Below are 23,989 nucleotides of genomic sequence, written 5' to 3'. Positions count from 1 at the left end.
TGAGGGAGACGGTTCCTGCTGCCTGTCTGGCTGCAACGCACTCCTGCAGCTGGCAACAAATTCCTTGGTGGTTGCCTAAAAGGCACTTTTAAGACATTCTACTGAATTCCAAAAATGATACTTCAAGCAGAGATACTTTGCAATGCATTCCATCTTCTTGGCCTGCAAAATCTTCTGACAGTTAAATGAGAATCACAGCTTGACTTCAGCAACCTGATAGGCCTCCATAGGGTCTTTGGATACCAAATGTTGAAGCACTTGTGCTTCTTTCCATCTCCAACCTATGCCACTTTCCCATATAATCCTGAATCTCATTAGAAATCTCAACACTAAAGAAAATATTTGCCACCACTGGTGCATGATGTCTGTGGCCAGCACTGGGAAGACTAAAGAAATGAACACAGGAGACTGGTACTGAGTTATATTATGCCACAACTTTAGTGATTAAAGGCAAGAGTAGGTTTGGCTGAGGCACTGGACATGCATCCGGCATCCTGTGCTGAGGAGTCACCGCCGACATGGATCAGGTGCCACGACCCCGCACAGGTGCTTTGGTCGACCAGTGGACTCCCGGGTAGTCACACCCCCCCCCAGGCCACTTTAACAGGGTACCCGCATGATCCAGCCCAATGCCTTATCTGCCAGGGTTGTGACAGTTGCCATGAGGAGGCAAAAACTTGAAAACCAGCCCATTTGCTTGCAGGACAAAATTCCTCCCTGGCCCTGAATAGTAAACCATAGCAAGGTCCTTACACCAACTTGCCTGCCCCCCACTGAGTGGGTGGGTGGTAAATCCCACACCAGTCAGCAAAGAGGGCGCTCTGCCCACCCATGCCCCTCCTAAATACAGCAGAACTGGGCACGACCCAGATGGCCATGCGGTAGGTTCAGCATGGCTGGAGGAGGGTGGCATCAAGTGACCAGCCCTCCCCCAGCCACACAGGAAGATAGTGGCCTCCTGAAACCACTACTCTCCCAGAGTCTCATATGAATGAATTTGCTTAGGCTTTTCATAATGCACTACAATAAAAAAACTAATGTAAACAAAATAAGAAACAAACAAAGAGGGTTTCTCCAACTCTGCAAACAGGCCGGGGCAGTTGAACCTCCTTGCTGAGATCAGCAAGACCCTAATCTGCACATGGGACACTCTGTCCTCACACCAACTAGACTAGTAGGAACTCAAGGATGTGCTCACACACTAGGGCAGGGGTCCCCAAACTAAGGCCCGGGGGCCGGATGCGGCCCAATCGCCTTCTAAATCCAGCCCACAGACGGTCCGGGAATCAGCGTGTTTTTACATGAGTAGAATGTGTCCTTTTATTTAAAATGCATCTCTGGGTTATTTGTGGGGCCTGCCTGGTGTTTTTACATGAGTAGAAAGTGTCCTTTTATTTAAAATGCATCTCTGGGTTATTTGTGGGGCCTGCCTGGTGTTTTTACATGAGTAGAAAGTGTCCTTTTATTTAAAATGCATCTCTGGGTTATTTGTGGGGCCTGCCTGGTGTTTTTACATGAGTAGAAAGTATCCTTTTATTTAAAATGCATCTCTGGGTTATTTGTGGGGCCTGCCTGGTGTTTTTACATGAGTAGAAAGTGTCCTTTTATTTAAAATGCATCTCTGGGTTATTTGTGGGGCCTGCCTGGTGTTTTTACATGAGTAGAAAGTATCCTTTTATTTAAAATGCATCTCTGGGTTATTTGTGGGGCATAGGAATTCGTTCATTCCCCCCACCAAAAAAGTATAGTCCGGCCCCCCACATGGTCTGAGGGACAGTGGACCGGCCCCCTGCTGAAAAAGTTTGCTGACCCCTGCACTAGGGGAACATGTGACGACAAAGGATAACATGAAGAAGAGGGCAATGAGATCTACAAATTTAAAAACCAAGCCAGATAAATTACAACTGAAATAAAGATTTCCTAAAACTTTACACAGGGATCTCAACTAAAACATCCATGGCAGATGGCCATCCAACCTCTGCTTTAAAACCTCCCAGGAAGGGGAGTCCACCACCTCCCAAGGGAGGCTGTTATGCTGCCAAACAGCTCACACCATCAGAAATTCTGGTGTTTAGTCGGAATCTCCCTTTTGGTAACTTGAAGCCATGGGTTCGGGTCCTGGCCTCCAGAACAGGAGAAAACAAGTCTGTTCCATCCTCCATTTGGCGGATGTCAGGGAACTGTCCCCGGCTCAGTGCAGGGTGGTGGAAGGGCTCTCGGGATGCTACAGAGAGCTGCGGCCCCACCTGACCAGCAGCACCTCCTCTGCCAGCAGAGGAAGCAGCGATGTCTGTAGTGGGAAGGGGCAGGCAGCTCCGGGTCTTGAGATCGGAGGCTCTGGGGATGTTGGAGAGACCCTGCACTCCCCTTGCTCAGCGGGCGAGGAGGGAGACACGCCATTTCCGATGCCCCAAGTGCGCAGAGGGGTGAAACGCAAGGAGGGGAGGCAGAGATTTCAGATACCGAAACTCTTATGTTGGGGTCACAGCTGGAAGGGGCCACTCCCGGATTCTGCGAGTGACTGATACAGACATGAACTTGTAGCTTTGCACTGTAAATAGCATGCACAATAAACCTGTTAAAAAACAGGTCTGAATCTTGCCTGGTTACTCGCGAGCAACTACCCCAAGGACCTTACAGCGGTCCTTTTGATATTTGAAGATGACTCTCCTATCTCCTCGCAGCCTTCTCTTCTCCAGGCTAAGCATTCCCAACTCCCTCCACCGTGGTCAATGTAACATAACTGTCTTCTTAATAGCTGGTGTAGCAAGTAGGCATGTAAACGGTAAGCATCCGGCTGTGTCCCTGCTTCAAATCTCTGCCTGTGGTTTGCCCAAATCTAGAAATGGACAGAACCTTCTCCAGTCCAGGGTCCCTCAAGTCACTGACTGAAGCTGCAGAAGCTGAAGCCTGAGCTGCAGCACCCAGAAAGCACTGCTCTGTTTAACAGGCAAAGTCAGAAGGCAGCTGCCCATTCATTTCAATTGTGTCTGTGCAAGAATACAAGTTAAATGCCTCTAAACAAAGCCCATTGAAACAAATGGAACAATGTATGTTTGTGAGTGCATTTGCATACACAATAAAGTAACAGAAAAAGAAATGAATGAAACATCTATGCATTGCTGCAGCTGACCATTAATATTTGTCTTTGTCTTCTGCCATACTTCTGCAATCTTTCAGAAATTCAAGGAGGAAAAATGTGCAGAGTAATCATATTTGATACCTGCTTAGTATCAAATATGACCTACGGCTATTACACCTTTACAGGCTGTGTTTATTATAAGGTAACCATAGAATAAATTAAAGGGATTTATCAATTTATGGCAATATTACCCTGTGAAAAAGTGTCACATACATCCACTTTCTGCATGTTAGCCGTTGCCTTGCTTTAAAATACTATTTGAAATTAAAGAGGGATGTGGAAAGTAAAGCAGACTAGGGTGTGAGAGGCCGCCCTGACAGAGTATTCTATGACTCAGCCAGCTGATCTGATGACCCAAAAGGAGAATTCTTCTATCACTTGACCAAAATTCTAATAATTAGCTCTCTATAATGTTAGAGACATCACATGGGATGTTTTTAAATAGCAAACAGTCATCTGACTGGCATGCCCTTGTCCAGTACCCATTTGTTTCAATAAGGTTTGTGCGGAAGACTTTCCCATATGATTGTGCCCTACTTAAAATACATAATTATTTCTATCTATGTCCTCTAAAAATGTTCTTTGGGAATGTTGGATTTTCAAGTAGAGATCCGCAGCCTTTGCACTGGATGTTTTCCCAACTGGATCTAGGAGTCTTAAGTGTCAATTCTTGAAATCTGTGACCTCCCCCCCCCCTTCACATTCCTGGCAAAATAACATGGCCAAAATAACATGACCAGAAAGAATCAATTTCATACAAAAACTTACCTGGTCCCATGGACAGATTATTCCACCAAAACACATGAAGAGATATCCCATGGCAACCAGACACACCCAAACGACCAAAGAGAAAACACGAAGGAACTTCTTGAATAATGGCTCTATACAGGCAAGGATAAATATGGTGAAGAAAATTGCCAGGGCTGTTGGAACAGTTACTAAGAAGGCCACATGGTCCTCTGTTTCCTGAAAACAAGAAGAAAGGAAAGCTTAATATTTAACCTATGCAACAGGAAGCCAACATTTTGCTTTCATTTCAGTATTATGAATCAAGGATCCACCAGATCTGCCAATTCATATCAATTGCCTAATTGAGTGCGAGACTTACAAAACCGGGAATAAAGTTTTCAAGAGCAAACTATTCTCCGATTAAATCAAGAGGTGGAGAATGACAAGGTGTACTGATTTGGTGAGAGCAATTTAAGTAACTGAGGAGGGAGGAGCAATTTTGTAATTCTTACAAAAACTTGTGATTACTTCCTGGTTGCTTGAACAAGTAAAAACGTATCAGTTTGCAACTAATAGTGCAATCCTACACTTGCATACTCAGAAGCAAGTCCAACTATGTTCAATACATGTGACTCCCAGGCCGTTTCTATACAACTTCTTTATTTAACCATCATCCTGATTTTGTTTCCAAAAATCTTTGCAGGAAGGTCAAATTGTGTCAGCTATTTATTAAGCACTCATCCTGGTTTGTTTGCGGGGAGGTTATACAACATCAAGCAATTCTCCCATTATTGCTTGATTTGCCACAAAAAGTAGCAGAAGGGGCCGGGGGAGGTGCTTGTTGCACAAGAGCACCAAATCAGCTTTAACAGAACAACCTGCTTCTCTGCCCCAAATTCACTCAAATCTCTGCCATTGTTTAAAACTGCCATTTTAAAACCTGCCTTGATTTCTGCTCCCTCCCCGAAATCCAGGATTGTGATGAGGCACTAAACCCCCCCCCATGGGGGCTGCGTAATGACAGCCTTAGGAAATCACAGAAAAGCATCAGTGTTTGATAGTTTCATATGGGTTCACTAATTCCCCACTGGTCCCTCCTGGAGTCAGTTTTTTGGAAGCTGCTGCTGCTGCTGCAGTGAAAGAGATGCACTGCTTTTGATCTAAGCCATTTCTTCCATATGTATTACCTGCACTGTTTCTGTTAGAGGTTTTTAAAATACCAGCTCTTAAACCATCTGAACCCAGAACCTTAGTGTTTCAATTGAGTTAACCACTTCTTCTGATAAACTAATCCATAAATTCATTGACCATCACTTGAATGTGGGATTAATATAATCTATTTAGGAAATTATTAATATAACTCTCTGTCTTTTATGAATATATAATGATTCTCAATAATCAAATTCCTCTACAGTTCTTTGTCTCTAATTATCTTTTTACAGTCATATCCAAACTTGCATATTTTTATTTATTTATTTGCTCATTTAGAGGCAAGTACAGTAGTTTTCTTGAGCTCCCTCTGCTTTCAAAAGTACTTTAATTTAATATACAGTATATTTCTGCAAACTAAGTAGGGATCTTTAATATACATCATTCACCAAATATTGTTTGCACTAAGCCCCCCTTCCCTGAAATGCTTATTTTAATGCGCTTAGGGCTGCAATTATATACTCTAGGAGTTGACATACATAGGATTGCACTGTAACTCTCTGTTTCTTTCTATTATCTTACCAGACAGTATAATTTTTGCATGCAAAGACTTATGAACCTAATAAATGAAGATTCCACATAGGAAGCAAGCATCCTCAATCTTTCCACTTTCTACAACAGCCTTTCCTACTCCTGATGTTGTAGACTACAACTCCCATCAACACCAGTCAGCATACGCCAGCATACACACAGCATGGCCAGGCTAGCTTGGGATGATGGGAAGTGTAGTCCACAATAGCTGGAGTGCACTGGTTTGGGAAAAACTGTTTTAGAAGTTAGCAGACCCTGCATCCTCTCGTAAATAACAGAATAGGTTAAGCATGGCAGAGCACAAGAGCTTGAGAACTCTGCAGGGCAAGTTAAGCAGAGGAGGGGCGGCCATCTGTCACGGATGCTTTAGTTGAGATGTCTGCATTTCAAGGGGGCTGGACTAGATTACCCTTGGGATCCCTTCCAATGCTACAATTCTAGGACTCTACTATTGTAAGTCTATGCTACTTACTTAGAAAGGGCAAGTTCCACTAATGGGGAATGTGTGTCTATGACAGCGGCCTAATCAGGGTGGATTTGATTTAAATCAAACTGATTTAAATCACGATTTAAATCATGATTTAAATCACTAGTCAGTAAGGCTTGATTTAAATCACAGTTTTCTACATAAAGACTAATTCTTGCTGGTATAACTTTAATATGCAAGTAGATGAAAAATTTTAGAATAACAACTTTTCATATTAGTTTTTTTATCCCCAGTTTAATAGGTTAATCATTCATATTTGGACAACTTTTCTGTTGTACTTAGGAAGGAGAAAAATAATCATTACCTTAATAATAACAATTTAAATAGATTTATTAGATCCATTCCACTCCAAACAATCAGAAAAATATTGTTTCTATTCTGTTCACTGAACTTCTTGAAACTTAACACTGAAGGGGTTGATTCTGTATTCATAGGTTTGTACAACAATAGGATTAAGGTCTTTTTCTCAACTCTGTTCATGTTATAACATTTTTGCTGTGAAGAAGAGGCATGTGATCTCTGCTGACTCAAATTCAGTTTTGAGAACTGCAAAAGTAAACCAAACATCTGTCATAATATCTTGTGGGCAGAGAAACTGCCCAATAATCTTACAAAAACCTCTGGAAGAACATAAATGACATTGTGAATGGATTAATGGAATTTATTTACCAAAAAATTAAACATATACAGCCTTATTCTACATAATTAAAAAACTAATCTTTATTTCATGATTGAATAAGCTTTGGATGGTAATATATTTTCCCCAAAAAGCATTTCATTTTTAAAAAAATCCAATTTAAATAAAAAAAAATCCGATTTAAATCAAAAAATCAGATTTAGTTTTTTAAAATCATTGATTTTTATCCACCCTGGGCCTAATTCAGCTAAACTTCATGCAATTCATGTTTCATGGTGAAAACACTGAAGAGAGATCATATACTTTTGCATCATATTTATTTGTTTATGAATCTTATACACAGATAGCTTGTGGGACCAGTGAAAGACACTTCAGTTTGCTTTACGACCTCCTGAGTAACGGATGTCATGCTCTGGGGGCAAGAATTGCTCAATTTTATATTTTCTTGCTCCAATTACAAGCAGACCCTGACTTGCGCAATGCTCTTAAGCCAGAGATCTGTGGCAGAAGAAGCATGTCCACTGCAACCATTGAAGGGGAAGACTGTCCTGTGCATACCTGTCTATGGGCATCAAAGCATCTGGCCGACCACTCCTAGAAAGACCAGGCTGAATTAGGCAGACCTTCCACCTGATCCAGGAAGGCTCTTACAAATATTGATTTGGCATGCTTACTGGGCAGCCTCTGCCAGCAGGGGAACGTTCCCACTTTATGGGGCTGAATAAGCTCCACTGCTGTGTGGTAAGTGGAGGAAAAGGTCTGCAAAAAAGCCCCTCTGCACTCTCATCTTAACAGTAAGCCTCCTATCCCTTCCTTCCAAAAAGGTATTAGGATATCTCCCTGAACATGAAGCATCAAAAAAAAAGGCTGAGGAAGTTTCCACTACATGAGGAAAGGAAGGAAGGAGGAGGCTGGAAAATATGGAGGCCAGTATTTTTAAAGGTGAGGTGCCAAGCCCCCTAAGATCCTGCAGGAAGATCCTCCTTCCTTTTTGGACATGGTGACAGCTGCACTGCCCCACAGACTGGCTGTTGAGTTTCTGAGGCAAAATAGCCTACCTTCCCTCCTGTCTGTCAGCATCCCCTTTGAGATATGTGTGCTCAGTTTTAACTCCATACCAAGGAGGCGACAAGCAGGTACAAATAAATTATTTTTAAATGATGGATGACTATGTGTTTTCATACTATTTTGTTTAATATCAACATTACAGAGAAATGGAATAAGCAAAGGTAATCGCTGCAAAAGTGTCACACTCGGGATGCTTACAAATTGTGTTTTTCTCTCTCCAGGGAAGCTTCTCCCTGCACCAGTTTCCAACAAGATGAAGAAGAGGCAGAAAAGGGGGAGAGGAAAATTATTGGAAAGTTCTACTTTATTCTCCTAATTCTCTTACTGCAGACCAAAATGTATGCAAATCACTTACTGAACCCAAACACATTCACTAGATGCAATCTAATAAAGGCTTTCAGAAGGATTAGATTAGGAAATTCATTTGTTGTGGCAGAGCACCTGTTTCACATGCAGAAGCTGCCTGGTTCCACTCCCCAACACATTCAGGTAGGGCTGGATATTTTGGAGAGCTACTTCTGGGCAGCATAGACCATATTGTGCAAGATGGAGCAATGGTCTAACTCAGGATAAGGCAGGTTCTTCTCACTCTAGCCAAGGGGACACAAATGGCCACAGCTCAGCATGAAACTGAAGGTGCACCTACAACCTGCCTTGGAATTTTGTGTGCCACACACAGGTGACAATACTGAAAGGGGTCCCTGAAGGTTGTTGCAAAATCCCAGGTCCACATTCCTTTGTAGTTTAAGAGCTACATCTTGTCCTGTTCTTAGTGTGAGCAACTGCTTCTGCTCTTCCAAACCCGCCTGAAATAATCCCCATCAAGTTAGCTTTCTCATTTTATTTGCATCCCATTCTTTCAAAAGAGCTCAGGGTCTCCCACTTCATTCCCAAAACAGCATCTTAGCAGTCCAAGGTCAAAAAGTAAACTTTGTGCTTGAGCAGGGATTTAACCCAAAAGCCTTCCCGAACCAAGTCTGCCTACTAAATAATGCTGGGGGCCTTACTTTCCAATGAAGAGAATACAGTGGTACCTCAGGTTACAAACTTAATTTGTTCCAGAGGTCCATTCTTAACCCGAAACCATTCTTAACCTGAAGCGCACTTTCGCTAATGGGGCCTCCTGCTGCCGCCATGCTGCCGGCGCGTGATTTCCATTCTCATCCTGAGGTAAAGTTCTCAACCTGAGGTACTACTTCTGGGTTAGCAGAGTTTGTAACCCGAATCGTTTGTAACCTGAGGTACCACTGTGTCATGCACCTCCTGCCAACTTCCTGTCAACAAAAATGGCAGGACGTTAGGCACTCACAGTGGGAAACTCCTTTGGGAAACCCAGCTGAAACCTCCCTCTGCACCTTTAGGCAACAGGTAAAAACAGCCGTGTCCAGATGGGCCCTTGTTTCAGGGTGCTTCCACAATATGAAGGAGCCTGGCATTATTTATTTGCTTTCTGCGCTGATGTGCCGTTAGTGTTGCTTTGGTGCTTGTTTCTTTGTTCTCCTGTTGTTTTATTGAGATTTATGTTCTTTACCAACCTTGAGGGTCTTGTTATGGGAAAGTAAGGTGGGACTGAAATATTTGAAAAAAACATGCTGCTGACTCATGTTTAACTGATTGACAACAAGGCCTGTACAGAATTTGTCTCACAAATGCTACTGCCCTAGCCAGTTAAACTCTTTTTAAGAACTAGCTCTCTTTCTTCCTAATTTGTAAGATTCCATACTTTTTTTAAAAAAAAAATAATAATATCATTTTTGTTTTTATATAAATACACTGAGAAAAACTTTCACATTTATCTTTCCATTTGTTTAACATTTTGGCCTTTTAGGGCCGTGACTTCCCTCAAACCCTCCACATGATTTTCTAATATCTATTACTTTATACTATACTTCTTAACTCAACCATTGCTTTATTATTTTCTCCACTCTTCAGGTTACTGAAAACCACCAATGCCAAAAGTGCCTTTCTCATATAATTCAAAATATCTGTGCAGATTCTTTAGCGACTAGAGTTAAGACAAGCATATGAAAAAATCTAGTTATACTCCTGTAAATAATGGAATTGCAATCCAAGAATATGTCACGTACTGTATGTGTAAACGCCGAAGCCACCCAAAGAATGCCTCCCAGCATCAGACTGAGCAGCAGCTATCAGTTATTGAGAAGGGTCCAGAAGCGTCAGCCCAAGCTCCCTCTTGGGCCTTCTCGGTGGTGGCACCCGCCGTGTGGAACGCCCTCCCATCAGATGTCAAGGAAATAATAACTATCTGACTTTTAGAAGACATCTGAAGGCAGCCCTGTTTAGGGAAGTTTTTATTGTTTGATGTTTTATCGTGTTTTTAATATTCTGTTGGGAGCCACCCAGAGTAGCTGGGGGAACCCAGCCAGTTGGGCAGGGGTATAAACAAACATTATTATTATTATTATTATTATTATTATTATTATTATTATTATTATTACCTAGTCCAACCTTTAGTAAGAACAATAAATGAAAGAAATTGGAGGGCAGGGGGACGTGTAAAATTAATGGGAGGAGATTATTGCATTACATTGTTGATCAAGTTACTTTCTGAAACTCTTGCCTGGTTGTTCTGCAACAGGAACACTTCCATTTGAGAAGTCCACATCCAGCATCCTGCTGAGAATATACTAAACTGGCCTCTTATTTTTCTTGATCATTGTTTTGGGAAGGCAGATTATGCTCTCAGCAACATAAAGCACATATTGAGAAAAGCAACTCTGGCTCTGTTATACTGCCTTGAAATGTACACTTGAATTTACAGGGGGATTAAGAGTTGCACTTGGAAATCAGTGAATTCTTATTTATTCATTTTTTAAAAATCAAGATTATAAACAAGCTGCCCAGATGGAAAGCAAGACACTTTTATTGGTTATTTACAGTGAGAAGTTCTTTTATATATATATATATATATATATATATATATATATATATATATATATGTCAGGATGAAATTATGAGCGGCCCTCGGCCACACACAAGCAGATCCAGAAAATAAAAGTACACTTCTCTGTTAGTACAGTAGTACCTCGAGTTACAAACACTTCAGGTTACAGACTCCGCTAACCTGCTGGTAGTACCTCGGGTTAAGAACTTTTCCCCAGGATGAGAACAGAAATTGTGCTCTGGAGGCGGCAGCAGGAGGCCCCATTCGCTAAAGTGGTGCTTCAGGTTAAGAACAGTTTCAGTTTAAGAGCGGACCTCCAGAACGAATTAAGTTCGTAACCAGAGGTGCCACTGTAATGAGCTTCTGAAGAGGCTCAGAGGGAAATGTTGCTTGCTTTCACTTAAAAAAAATATGTAAAAACCTGAAGCCTGATTTCCTTAGTGTGCACTTTATTATTCTACTGTAAATCAGTAATAAAGAGGCAATGCAGGTACTTGGTCACAGAGAAAGTAATATGATGGTTTCAAAAGAATGCCATTTGAATGCATGGCACTCCTAACCTTGAATGTTCATTTCCAAAGTTGCCTCAGGAAATGTTATGTTTAAGAAACTGTATATAGAAAAGTGTTACGTTCTTAGAAGTGAAATTGATTAGTAACTTTCCAAACCATTCTGGATTTGCAAAAGCTGCACACTGATATTTTAAAGAGGCAGGCTGAAATCCGATACACACACCTACCTACCAGTAAGTCCCACTGAACTCAGTGGCTTACTTGTGAGTAGACATGCACTGGATTGTTCTATCAGATTGTGCCACCAGCTTTGAGGATAAACCTTCCTCTTTTAAATGCTGTTCCAGAGTTATGATAGACTTTTAAGTATAAACTAGTCTGCATCACCATAGCTGGCATTCTAGAAGGACATATTGAATAAATATTTTTTTAATGTCCTGTTATATGTTGTGGAGCATTTTGTGATATTTGTGTTGATATTTATAATCTGCACATTTATTTGAGGTCATCCAACTAAAATTGAAGCTGCTCTGATTTTAATCAGGAGGTTTGAGCTTAAACCCAGGCCAAAACAGCCAAATCCATTGCCAGCTGGACTGTCCTTGCTATTTGTAAGGCTGTATCTTATTTTTGAGACAAGAATGTTTTATCTCCTTTGAAACTGCCAGTGTTACATTTCTCAGAAAAATTAATGCACTCACAGAAACAAATCAGGAATGATATATTTACAGTAGACAATGTACTGCAAATTTCAAACGCAAGGCAGAAGAATAGTCTCATTATATAGGAATATGAAAATGCTGAAGGATATGTTTCAATTTATGCAGCAGATGTAACTGCAGGATTTACATTGCAAATGATTTTGCAAATTATGATATGAAAATTAGCATTATTATCATAACTTTTTATATTGTAACACCTATGGTCAGTCAGTGAATTAAAATGTAGTTTGCATAGTCTTACAATTTATAGATAATCAGCTGTTCTCTTTCATCTTTCTGATTACCACTTAGTAATTATGAATTCTCAGACACAGCAAAGATGTAGCACAGAACATTGTAAACAACAAAAGGAAAATTATACCTGATAAAATACTTGACCCTTGATAGTATCTAGGGTGAGAGAGACCAGAAAGGGGGGGGGAGCTTTTAAGTATAAAATGTCCAGTGACCCAAAGGTTCTGGTTCAGCAGCCAATGGAAGACGAACCCAAGGACAAATATTATGTCATAAAACAAACTTCATGGATAAAACAGTAAGTGGTGGGTAGTTCTTTCTCCCTCTCTAGATCCCATTTTTCACTGCTAGCCATTGGGAAATAAAGCCTCCTAAATACAGTATAAATGAGCTTTCTCCCCCTTCCTATGGCATGCCTGGAATGCCAAAGGCAAACTAAACTATAACCTTCTTTCTGGTGGTGAGAGCAGTTCAGCAGCGGAAAGGACTCCCTTGGAAGGTGGCAGCCTCTGCTTTCTAGGAGGTTTTTAAGCAGAGGTTGGGTGGCCATCTGTCAGGGATGCCTGAGTTGCTGCAATTCCTGCATTGCAGGGGGCCACACTATTCTGTTTTTCTGTGATTGACAGCCTCTCTCAGCCTGCCCAGCTTCTGCCAATGCAAACCGTGGCTTCCCTACCTCTCAAGAGCCCCTCAGTTCAGAGCTGCAGCCATGATGACACACTTGCAGCAAGGGAAACGTTTAAACTAGCCTAAGAATGTTTCAGATGTACAACAAAATCAGGATCAAGGGGATTGTGCATTTTCAACACAGGCTCTTTGAATGCATTTCAGTTCTATGGTGTCCACAATGGAAGCTTTGGGTTTTGCAGGCAACACCCTCCCTCTAATTATTTTATACACTGAACTTGAACATATCACAGAATATTTGGAGCAGGGCGATGGGAGAAGACCATCAGTCTAATTTGAACAGAAATGCTGTGCTACTGCTCTAGCTTACCTCTAGCTATTTCACAGGCTTCGGTGTTTTTGATTTATATCTGCTCTGAAACTGACATAGCTCTGTATACCACAGAAACATTTATAAACTTTGAAGGTCTATTAAAACTCAGAAAGTAACTTCCAATGGCTCATGGCCATTCATTCCTGATCCACGTGACCCAATTCTCTAGCAGAAACCTCCTTGACCAAAATGCACCCCCCCACCTTCCAATTTAACTCCTCTGCAAAACCTTCATAAAATGGGAGACGGATGCAGAGGAAGTTTCTAGGCAGTTCCTCCAAAACAGTCTGCTCCAAATGTGAAGCACTCAGATTCCCAACTGACTAACCACTATGGTAAAAAAACAAGCACACTTCCGGTTTACAAATGGAGACTCCTTGTTGCAACAGAAAAATACTGCTTTGGAGGCGTGAGGCATAATCTTAGACTTCATGCCATCAGTACAATTCTCACATCACCTCTGAGAGTCATAGAATGACATTTCTATTATCCTCTATCACCCAGTCTTCTTGTATTTTGTTTTCACTGTCTATTTAATGTTGCTTCAATCATATTTTAGGGCTGACATATTATTCTGGATTTTACATTTACATGAACATAATCGCTTTTTGTACTTTGTCCTGCTATCAAACTGATGTAAAGTAGTTTCTAATTTATATTACATATGCCTTCAAATGCAATGTTTTTGAACAGAGTCCGCTCATACATTTAATAATAATAATAATAATAATAATAATAATAATAATTTGGGCTGCTTCCAACAGGGGATTAAAAACACAATAAAACATAAAACACTAAAAACTTCCCTAAACAGGGGCTGTCCAAATCATCAAGTATGCAGTAATCTTATTTTATAAAATGAGGGTGGGATGGGGAAGAATCGGGTTTTATTTGCATGTTAGTGAGAAACTATTTAACTTGTACTTCTGGAACCAATACGTGAACCAAAACTGAAGGCATCCTTCAGAAATTAGCACTTCTCCAAATTTTGCAAGGTAGTTCTCCAACCAATGTGTACAAAAATGCATAAATTAGGGGGGAGTGATTGCATGAGAATACATGTATCTGAGTGGGGGGGGGGGAAATACATGCATGTATTGTATTACAGAAAATTGCTTGCAAAAATGTGTATACTGTATTAGTCAAAACTGCATACCAAACGGTGTTCATTAGGAGAAAATCACAATAAAATGCAGACAAATTTTCATGGGGATTTAAAAAACAAAATTCCCAAATTGTTGCAAAAAGGTGGAAAATGTGAAAAACTGATAGAAACCAAAGCTGACATCTGTCCTAAGTAAGGTATATCCATGCTTATATCAACCAAAACTTATCTGCTTCCAGAGTTCAATAAATCAGAATAGAAATGTATAAAACAACAGGTCACTTTTAAAGTTACCAAATGATAAACAACTCTAAGGCTAAGGATAGGACACTGCTTAGTGGCAAAGCACATGGTTTCAATGCAGAAGGTGCTAGGTTCAATCCTCCTCAGCATCTCCAGTCAGTGTTGGGGAAGTCCTCTATCAGACACCCTGGACTCATCACTGCCATCCAGCTTAAAGAATCAAGGTCTGATGACAGAAGGCAATTTCCCAGGGTTCCCCTGTAAGGGGAAGTCCATCTGAACTCTGCCGGAGCTTCACACACCCACAGTATACTAGTCTGAGAGAGTCGCCCTGAGAGTTGCAACCTGGAAATCTGCTCTGTGCCTTTAAATTCCCCACTGAATCAGGCAGTCAGTGATGAGGCAGCCATGTCTTCTCTCACCTAGTTTCCACAATTGGTTTGCCTACCCTCCTCCAAAGCAGGGGGAAATTCCAGGGATGTGGAGAAGGACAGGCAAAAAAGGAGTGTGTGAGAGTTTCTTTGTGGGCGCAGAGAATGGGTAGGAAAATCCTCATTTATTCCAACTCTCGGTTCAGAGAGAAATTAATAAGGCGCAAGTGCAGCTCTTCTGTGTGACATTCACTGATAAACAAGATTGCAACTCACAGCGATTCACATCATTACACTCTGAACATGGAAACACTTCACAAGAATGGAAATCTCTTTGACTAATTGCTGCAATCAGGAGGGGGAAATGAGCATTTTGGCTGAGTGTATGGGCTACACCTGATTACAGTTTATTTCTCTGAACTTTAGGCTGAGGGTGCAATCCTGCTCCTATACAGAAGTCAAGAGCAAAAACTCCCATTGATTTTAATGGAGAAGACTGGAGCCCTGGGAACAAGCTAATAAAGAATTCGACAAATGGCACAAAGTTTCCCTCTGCTGAAAATTAGAGGGTTGTTTGCACGCGTAGCAAATGATGCAAGCAACAAACTAGCTTTTAATTGTTTGAAGCAAATGAAAAACGTGGATAGCGAGTGGGACCTATAACAAGCTGTTGCAGTAGGGGGGGGGTGCTCCTTATTCACTGCTCCACTCAGCCAGTCAGACCTTTTCTCTAGAATACTCCATTCCATCCTGTTTCTGCCCCTCCCCCCATGGCACCCCACCCAGCCCTTTCCTTCTCCCTCCTCCCCCTCTTCTTCTCCCCCCCCCCCGCCCCATGCCCCACACCATTTTTTCCTAAATATTTTTCTCACTTCTGCAAACCTTGGGGTTTCCCCAGTCTGCCCAAACCTTCCTTGGCTGTGGCACTCATGCCCAAACATAAAAAATGGAGGGAGGTGGCTCCTTCAACTCCTGTTTTGAGGTAAAAACATTTTAGAGTGTTAGTTAAAGCTCTTTTGTAGCTTTAAAACCTCCACCTGAACAACAAATACCAATAAGGTTAATCTGTCAGCAGGAAGGAAACCAAGCAAATGAATTAGAGGTATTAAATTTGGACTGCAAGCCTAAGCACACTTACTTGGCCAGAACCACTGCTGAAATCTATGGGATGTCTCCAAGTAGCTATGTTGAGGACTAGAGGACTGGCAGTTTTGTTTATTCCACTTGTGATCCATGAACAGAATATTTAACTAAAAGGACCCAGTCTTCCCAAGCAGGTGTGTCCTCTGCTATTTACATGAATACATGCAAGTTGCCCAAGAGATTACACAAAGTAATTTTGTGCTAAAACAGATGTGAAGGCAGTCACAATTCAAACCTGCTTTGAAAACACCAAACTGCAAGGAAGCACAGGGGTTGGGGGAGGCCAAGGAGAGTCTCTGCTTTGCCAGACACACCATGAGGTAACAGCTACAGCGGCTTATCTGAAATTAACTGCATCTCCCGAGCAGAAATAGGTTATGAAGTTATCTGCCAGTATGAAAAATGTAAAAGGAAAAAAGCAGCAGAGGCTCTGGAGTACAGAAAAGAAGGGATAAATCCAGACCAGAACATTCTAAATAGCTGTAAAGCAGGATTACAGCGGAGTAGAACCATCCTTTTTAAAAAGCAACCTGAAAAAGCTGAGATAGGAGTAAGGCTACAATCCCTCACAAACTTCCCTTGGAGTAAATGCCACTGTATAAAGTGGGACTTTCTTGGGGTGGATCTGAGTGGGATCAGACTGCCGGCTAATCAACTGTGGTAGGTTGCAAAATGCAGAAATTAAACATGATCATAATGTTACGTGTGTTTCAAAGCAATACAGGCAGGGCTACTTTTGAATTTTTAATCACATGAAATGCTTTTTTACAAAACATTTCTCTATCGGCCCATAACCTCTGGATCGTGGTATTCCGGCAAGTTTGAGAGCTGCCAAATCTGTAAGCCACCTGCACCAAAATTCTCAAGAATTGAGGCTTCCCATTCATTAGAAACTCAAAGCTACCAAAATATGTTCCTTGTGTGTGAAACTGAATAATCATGCAAACATTTAAAAAAAAAATCAATAAAGCTCCAAATTAAAATCCAGCCCATTCATGTGAGAATAAAACGAGACGATTTTTTCCAAAATCATCGAAGAAACTATTCACATACATATATATATATTGAAGGAAAGAAAATAAACTCTACATATGCTGGAGGACTTCCTTTCTCTTTTTGAAAGTTGAGGGGGGACGGAGCCGAGCCTGCTTTCAGATCCCCCAACCTTTTCTTGGCGCCAGGGCGCTCCCGCTGAGCCCCGAGCCCGCCCCCACCCTCCCTCCCTCCCCGCAACGCGCGGCTGGGCGCCCCAGAAGCAGCGAGCGCCGCCTCGGCCCCGAAAGAAGCCTCGAGCAGAGGAGCCCCGACGCCCGGCCCGGCCCGGCCCCCCGGGGAGCCCCTTTCGCGTCCTCACCATCCCGGCGGCGAAGAAGAAGAAGACGGCGAGCAGCGTGAGGCAGGCGCCGAGGACGATGAGCAGCAGGAAGACGAGCAGCGGGTGCTGCTGGCTCAGGCAGTAGTACGACTCGTAGAGCCAGTCGCGGCGAGGGGCGCGCGGGCGGCGGCAGCACAGGCGCAGCGGGGGCCCCTCGCCGCCCTCCGGGGCCCCGCAGCCCGCGCCGTCGCCCTCGGCCGGGGACGCGCCGCGCTCCAGCAGGTCCCGGTGCCTCCTCATGGCGCGCGAGGCGCCGCGGATGTGGCCGGCGAGGCGTCAGAAGGGGCCGCCCGACTCCTCAGGACGCCTGCCTCCGCTGGCGCCCCCGACGGCGCAGCGCCACAGTCGCGTCCGCATGCCGGGCGGGGGGGGGAGGGGGAGCCGCGAGGAGCCAAAGGGCGCTCGGCTGCTGCCGCTGCTGCCGCTGCCACACGCGCCCCGTCGCGGCGGAGAGGCGAGCGGCCGAGCGGGCGCCCACAGCACAGCCAGTCCCCGAGTGGCGACGGCAACGGCAAAGCCACGTCCGACGCGGGAGGAGAAGGCGGGCTCCGGCTCCCGCCCCCCGACTGGCTGCGCCCCCCGCCGGCAGCCGCCTTGGACGCGAGAGCGCGCTCTCTCAGCCGCCGGGCAGCCCGCCCTGCCAGGGTGACTCGGAGATTCCGGCATTGCAGGGGGTTGGACTAGATGACCCGGGGGGGGGGTCCTTCCAAAGCCACGGTTCTCTGAGGCTGCGAACGCGGCCGCGAGTGGGAGGTGGGCGCCGCAATTGGCGACGGTGTTATCTGAGCGTGTGCCGCGCACAACTCGGCGCTTCTGCAGCCTCGCTCGCCCCGGTTTTTGCGGTTTGCGCAAGTGGATTCATTCCGGACGCCGACAGCCATGACAAGCACTTCGCGGGTTCGATGTGTTACAGAAACGGTAGAGTTGAAAGGGGTCCCGGGGGTCATCTAGTCCAACCCGCTGGAACGCCACGGCCCTGAGAGGCTCATGCTCTACTGACTGAGCTCTCCATCAACTGCGACGCGTGAAATGGGTCGCCTTGCGCCGAAACCATTAGTGCCGAAGCTTCCTCTGCGGTGCCTCGGAGCGCACTGGTCCGAATACGAGCAAGCTGCTGTGCTTCCCGCAACTAGATCCTGTATCCACGCCCCAAGCAGGACAATCCTAGGCAATCGAAAGAAAATCCCTTTGAGTTCAGTGGGGCTTACTCTCGAGTAAGTGAGTATAGGAGTGCAGCCCAAGTGCCACTTGTTTGGGTGACAATTGCGTGGGATGGATTGCAACCTCTACAGGAGCGTGTTCGCTCCGATCCAGGAGGAAGCCTCTCTGGATTCAGCCTATCCTGGACTCCCAAATGTCCAGGATAGCAGCTCTGAAGAGATTTAATCAGACGGCTGAGAGACGCCTGTCCACAGGGCTCTGCTGTCCTCTGTCTCAGAGCAGCGCTCATGCAAACAACTAATAGCGCAGAAAGGCTGCCTAGCTGGCTCCTCCTGGCGAATGTGCAGCAGAGCAGAAAGACATACAGGTACTTTGGATAAGGGGAGCTGTCCCATCATGGAGCTGTAGAGGTCACCCCCAGTGGTGGCGCCTGAAATAGGTAGGTAGGGAACTCAAAGCAGCTTACAGATAAAAATAAGAACAGATAAAAACATTGGAAATAACAGTCATAAAAAATAAACACTGATAGAGTTAACACTGTATAGCATACAGATAATTACAATAAAAACAGCATGGCACCAGCCCTTTCAATAAAAGCCATCTGCCCCCCAGAGCCTGTTGTTCTTCACCTCTGGCCAGAACAACAAGGAGGGAGTCAGTTTGGCATCTCCAGAGGGAGTTCCATAGTCTGGGAGTAGCCACTGAAAAGGCCCTGTCCCGCATCCCCACCAAGTGTGCATGTGAGCGTGGTGGGACCAAGAGAAAGGCCTCCGTGGAAGATCTCAGAACCTGGTGTGGCAATTAGAGACCTGCAGCTAATCTGGCACCAAAGAGTTGCCCCATTGTATCAGGAGACATTCTGTCCTAAAGGTACCAGGAACAGCCTCACTCCTTATCTTGTTACCACATACAAAAGTGTATGCATAATACAGAAGAGGCCCAAGTGCTGCATGAAGGTGCTCAGAGACAGTGGCGTAGGGAGCCGCTTTGCTGCCCAGAGTGGCAAACGCGGAGGCAACCCCCCTGGGGGTGGGGCGCCGCTCCCTAGCGCACGCCCTGACGTCACGACGCATGTATCATGACGTCATAACACACGCACAGCGTCCAGGGTGGAGTGCGCATGTGCGGACATGCACACTCCACCCAAGATGCCGGGCGCGAGGTTCTGTGCTGCTGCTCGCACGCTGCAGCCTTAAAAGTTGCTGCCGCCGCGTGGAAGGGGTGACGAGCAGCGGCTTGGGAGTGGGAGGGTGGCGCCGAGTGTCATCCTCCCCCCAGGCTGGCACCCGGGGCGCTCCGCCCCCATCGCTCCCCCTCGGTACGCCACTGCTCAGAGAGTCCTTTGTTTGTTTGCTTGCTTAATTAATATCCAATTAACCAGAGTCCTTATATGGAATCATAGTAGGGCGTTATCCCAAATGATTGGAAGGTACTCCATGCATATGTATATTCTTAACTGATAAGGGAAATGTATATTAGGAAGCCCCCTTCAGGAAAGTGCTCAGTCCTTTGGGGTGTTAACCCACTGAGCCTGTCTGTCTGGCCAGCAAAGACAATAAACGTTCCTTTGCTCTTCTCATGCAACAGCGTGGTATTTTCCTTTCAGCCGGTTTATTTGCAACACTGGGCAGTTTGGTATGAGGGAATACAGTCTTTCAGATAGATGGACCAAAGCTATGTAGGGCTTCATAGCAGTGGCCTAGTGTGAGGGGATGGGAGGGGCAGTTTTTTGGGGGGGGTGTATTCCTCACAATGCCCTGCTGTGTTGTGAGCTGTTGCGTCCTTCTCACACTGTCCTCCAGCTGGAGGGCACCTTGAGAAGGATGCAACAGCTCATGGTGCCCTGCCACCCAACTGCCATTTTTGCAAGTCTCACAAAACAGCACTGGGCTCACAGGGCACCCTGAGTGCGCCCCTCAAAGCAGGGCGTTGTTGGCTGGGCAGGCTCCCCATTGTGCAGCCAAGCAGGTGGCGCAGTGCAGCCCTATCTAGCTCCAGTGGGTGAAGGCCGCAACTTTTCTGACTGACATATGCAATTTTTTATGACTTGACGTATGGAAAAGCACATGAATTTGACCTTTGCAGAGTTTGTAAGTAAACAATTTTAGAACTCATCTGGAAAGGACTTAAAGGTTTTACAGCCTATATATCCTTGTTTTACTTTGCTGCCTTTGACCAAAGAGTTCTTGCTTTGCTCTCAGGGGCATAGCTAGCTGCTCTGACACCTGGAGCGGTGGGGGCGGGGTGAGCCACCCACGGGGTGCCATGATGATCTCCGCACAGGGGCACTGTGGTGTGCTGCCCAAGGAGTCTGCCTGGTGGACCGCAAACCCCACGTTGCCATTTCGGGCAGCGCGGGGCCCTGAGCCAGGCCCCGCGGTAAGTGCCGCCCCCTGTGGTGTGCCATTTTGTCACGCCCTCAAGAATGACACCTGGGGCAGACCGCACCCCCCGCACCCCCATTCCTATGCCCCTGCTTGCTCTATACTTGGATCCTGGCATCCACAAATTCTGTTCCTTATATGACTTTTTCTTGAACCAACAGATACCAAAGGTAATATATATCAATAATGGCAAGTAGGCATTGACAGCTTTCTCTTTCATGAATTTATCTGAAGTCATCCCTTTCAAACTGTCTCAAATTTGTAACTGTTACTACATCTTGTGCTGGCAACTCCCAGTGTTTTTTTGTTTTTTTTTTAAAACAGAATTTATTAGCATTTTCGTAATATAACACAAACCCAACCCCACACCTACAAATACAAAAACAAATACAAATACACATAATGTCAGGATTCTTCTTCTTATTTGTATATCTTACAAAAAAAAAATTTCTACTTCTGAATCTTGACGTTTGACTTCCCCCGCCTTTTCACCTTCGGTTTTAAATCAATATACTATTTCCTTAACAACTTTTCTCTATAAAAAAAATTTAACTTTACTTAAAAATAACACAATTATCTTGATCTTTTTATTATAACCTAAATCTTAACCATATATTCTTATAACTAAACTTATTTCTTCTATCCTTTATCATGCTGCTTTTGACTTAAGATTCAATATCTCCTTACTTATTTAAAATAAACTTATAATTAACAGACTTCACACTCCGATTTCGGATACCATGACAGACCATTTGGATTATACATTTAATACTTCAACCCACTCCCCCTCTGTCCATTGTCTTTTTCTGTCTTTCACCAGAACCGGATCTCCAATTATCTTCTTCTGAGTGTCCACAGATCCAGGCATTCACAACAAACCTAGCATCGAGCTTCAGGGTGTTCATCACTTCCTTTCTGGGCTCCTCCGTACCTTTGTACCATACTTCTTCTTCTTGTAGAAATCTTAATTCCATGTCCCTTGCCCCCGAGCTGCCACCTCGGAGTCTGGATATTATAAATTTTCCCGTTCCAGGGCTGCCACCCCCAGAAATCGGTTCCTTTTCCCGGAGTTGCCCAGCCATTTCGAACCATCCTTCAAGCACCCCTCCCAGCTCTTTGCCAAGGTTTGATTCCATTGTATAAAACTTTTGAAAAGCCTCCTCTGTGGAAATTGAGTCCTTTTTATTTATAATTCCACTCAAAACTTGCAGTTTCCGATTAAGCAGTTCCAGCTTCAAGACAGTGAGCATTTCCTCATCCTTTAAACCAGAGTTCAATACCAGTGCACACACAAAGTCCAGCATTTTAGAAGGGAGGGTGAGTATCAGATTTCAGTTCCTGTCTCTTCCTTCCTTTGTTTCAATTTTTTCCCACGACAGTCCAAGTCGTCGCCATTTCTCCGAAGCCGGAGTATAAAGACCAAAACTTCAAATGGAGATATTTTTTCCCCAGTTAACCCCCGAAGGGAAATCTCAGCAGTCTCAGTTTTCAAATTCCAGATACTTTCTATCGATTGTTGTAGCAGCAGTCACTTAAACGGTTAATTTCTTTCACCTCCCGAAGGGAGAGAGGCGGGCTGCCTTTCTTCTTTCCCCCAGATCGTTCCAAGAATACAAAGAGTCAATCAAATACTCACAGCCACTGGGTTCTTATCAGCTCGTTAAAGACAGGTAGAACTTAGACGCTCATCACAGGCTTTGTCGCCGCATTTACATCCCGGTTGGGGCATGTCCCCTATAGCCCGGCTCCGTCGTCCCTTCACCCCCACTCCCCCTTTACAGGGGGAGCGGGGGAAGGGTTCGGAGCCACAACGGGCACAGCCGGGGAGCCCAGGGTGCGGGACGCTCTTCCCGCACCCCAACCGGAGCCCCGCTTTGCGGTAGCAGGGCTCCTAACCCCCGGGATGGACTGGGTGCTTCGCAGCCGAAGCAGCCCACGACCACCCGCAATGGCGTCGCCGCCGGAAGTCGGCAACTCCCAGTGTTTTTAATCTGGCCAGAGAAAAGAAAATAGAATCCAAGTTCTCAAATCCTTTAGGAGACAGCATCAGAGAGCTGGGAAGGTGTGTTGTGTTGTCATATAAGGCATTATTATATTCCATGTACTGGAATAAAAAAAATACGAAGGGACTTCCTGCAGCAGTATTAACTTTTCTCCTTTAGGCACTTACACTGTTGGCACCAAACATGGAATGAACTCTGACAGCCAACTAGCATTCCTTCCATATAGCAGCCAAGAGAGATGCAGTCTTGTGCATGGTGGAAGGAAAGGGTGAAGAAAAGAAAAGCTGACATCATGCTTACATGTGAATACACCAGCACATAGGAGATCAAGTTCAGGATTTATCCGTCCAAACCATTAGGTGTAGACAAAAGTGAGCCTAATGAGCTCTAATCATGTATTTCTCCGTATTGAAAAAGGCTATTAGGAAAGCAAAAGGAGAGAGCGATAAAAGGCAGCAGCAGAGGAGAGACAAGAAACACTGTGTCACCCCATTGTGCTTGCTAAAATGCAGACCAGCCAGGCATGCAATCAGGAGGAAAATGGAGAGAAAATATAGGTTAGGTGACATCATTTATTGAACCAACATCTCCTGGCAGAAGAGCACACAGCAGCTCCCTTCTTCAGTCTCTCCTGAGATAAGTTTCTGGGATAAAAGGAAACCTGAACAACAGGTATAGGAAGGGGCTACAGCTCAGTGGAAAGACACACAAACATGGGACCTCACATATCCCCATACAGTGGTACCTCGGGTTACAGACGCTTCAGGTTACAGACGCCACTAACCCAGAAATAGTACCTCGGGTTAAGAACTTTGCTTCAGGATGAGAACAGAAATCGCCCAGCAGCGGCAGCGGGAGGCCCCATTAGCTAAAGTGGTACCTCAGGTTAAGAACAGTTTCAGGTTAAGAACGGGCCTCCAGAACGAATTAAGTTCTTAACCCGAGGTACCACTGTATTTGGTTTCTGGCATTTCCAGCAAGAATGATCTGCAGTAGCAGAGCTAAGAGGGAGTGTCAAGAGAGGCTGA

The 23,989-nt window shown here is 44.5% G+C and overlaps 1 protein-coding gene across 3 annotated transcripts in view; it reads right to left on the bottom strand.

The window, feature by feature from the left end:
- Nucleotides 1-17,653, bottom strand: part of ADCY2 (adenylate cyclase 2) — a 113,558-nt gene extending 95,905 nt beyond the window's left edge. For 2 of the 3 annotated variants that reach the window (XM_033154095.1, XM_033154096.1), the window contains exons 1-2: nt 17,393-17,495; nt 3,911-4,108 (exon numbers count right to left, since the gene is read on the bottom strand). In XM_033154095.1, the coding sequence (XP_033009986.1) occupies nt 3,911-4,108; nt 17,393-17,395 (201 nt within the window). In that variant the 5' untranslated portion in view covers nt 17,396-17,495. Of the gene's footprint in view, nt 1-3,910; nt 4,109-17,392 lie in introns of all 3 variants that reach the window. The other variant, XM_033154094.1, reaches the window with a different exon arrangement.
- Nucleotides 17,654-23,989: the final 6,336 nt, after the last annotated feature.

Source organism: Lacerta agilis, chromosome 7, assembly GCF_009819535.1.
Source record: "Lacerta agilis isolate rLacAgi1 chromosome 7, rLacAgi1.pri, whole genome shotgun sequence".
In the NCBI taxonomy this organism is placed as follows: Eukaryota; Metazoa; Chordata; class Lepidosauria; order Squamata; family Lacertidae; genus Lacerta; species Lacerta agilis.
The sequence above is the reverse complement of the archived record's forward strand: the minus strand, read 5'-3'. Positions and strand labels throughout refer to the sequence as shown.